This window comes from Eimeria mitis, genomic scaffold (assembly GCF_000499745.2).
Source record: "Eimeria mitis Houghton genomic scaffold, Emh_scaff164, whole genome shotgun sequence".
In the NCBI taxonomy this organism is placed as follows: Eukaryota; Apicomplexa; class Conoidasida; order Eucoccidiorida; family Eimeriidae; genus Eimeria; species Eimeria mitis.
The window spans coordinates 26,318-26,577 of NW_013569955.1; the positions used below are offsets into that span (position 1 = coordinate 26,318).

The 260-nt window shown below is 61.9% G+C and overlaps 1 protein-coding gene across 1 annotated transcript in view; it reads right to left on the minus strand.

The window, feature by feature from the left end:
- Positions 1-260, minus strand: part of EMH_0001410 (uncharacterized protein) — a gene marked incomplete at both ends in the record, with an annotated part of 7,085 nt that overhangs the window by 4,107 nt on the left and 2,718 nt on the right. The window contains 2 exons of the mRNA XM_013495568.1: positions 1-74; positions 152-258. Of these exons, the coding sequence (XP_013351022.1) occupies positions 1-74; positions 152-258 (181 nt within the window). The remainder of the gene's footprint in view (positions 75-151; positions 259-260) is intronic.

Below are 260 nucleotides of genomic sequence, written 5' to 3' on the forward strand. Positions count from 1 at the left end.
CCCGCGCACCACCACCACCACCACCACCACTGCTGCTGCTGCTGCTGCTGCTGCTGCTGCTGCTGGGTATAGGCCTGAGAGCAGCCCAGGTGGACTCGAAGGCAGCAACGAGCTGCAGGTAAAAGAGAAGGGCCTCGCGGCCCAAAGATACATAAGAACGGCAGCTGTAGCACAACGCACTCTGCCACGATGCATTGCTGCTGCTGCTGCTGCTGCTGCTGCTGCTGCTGCTGTTGCTGCTGCTGCTGCTGCTGCTGCTG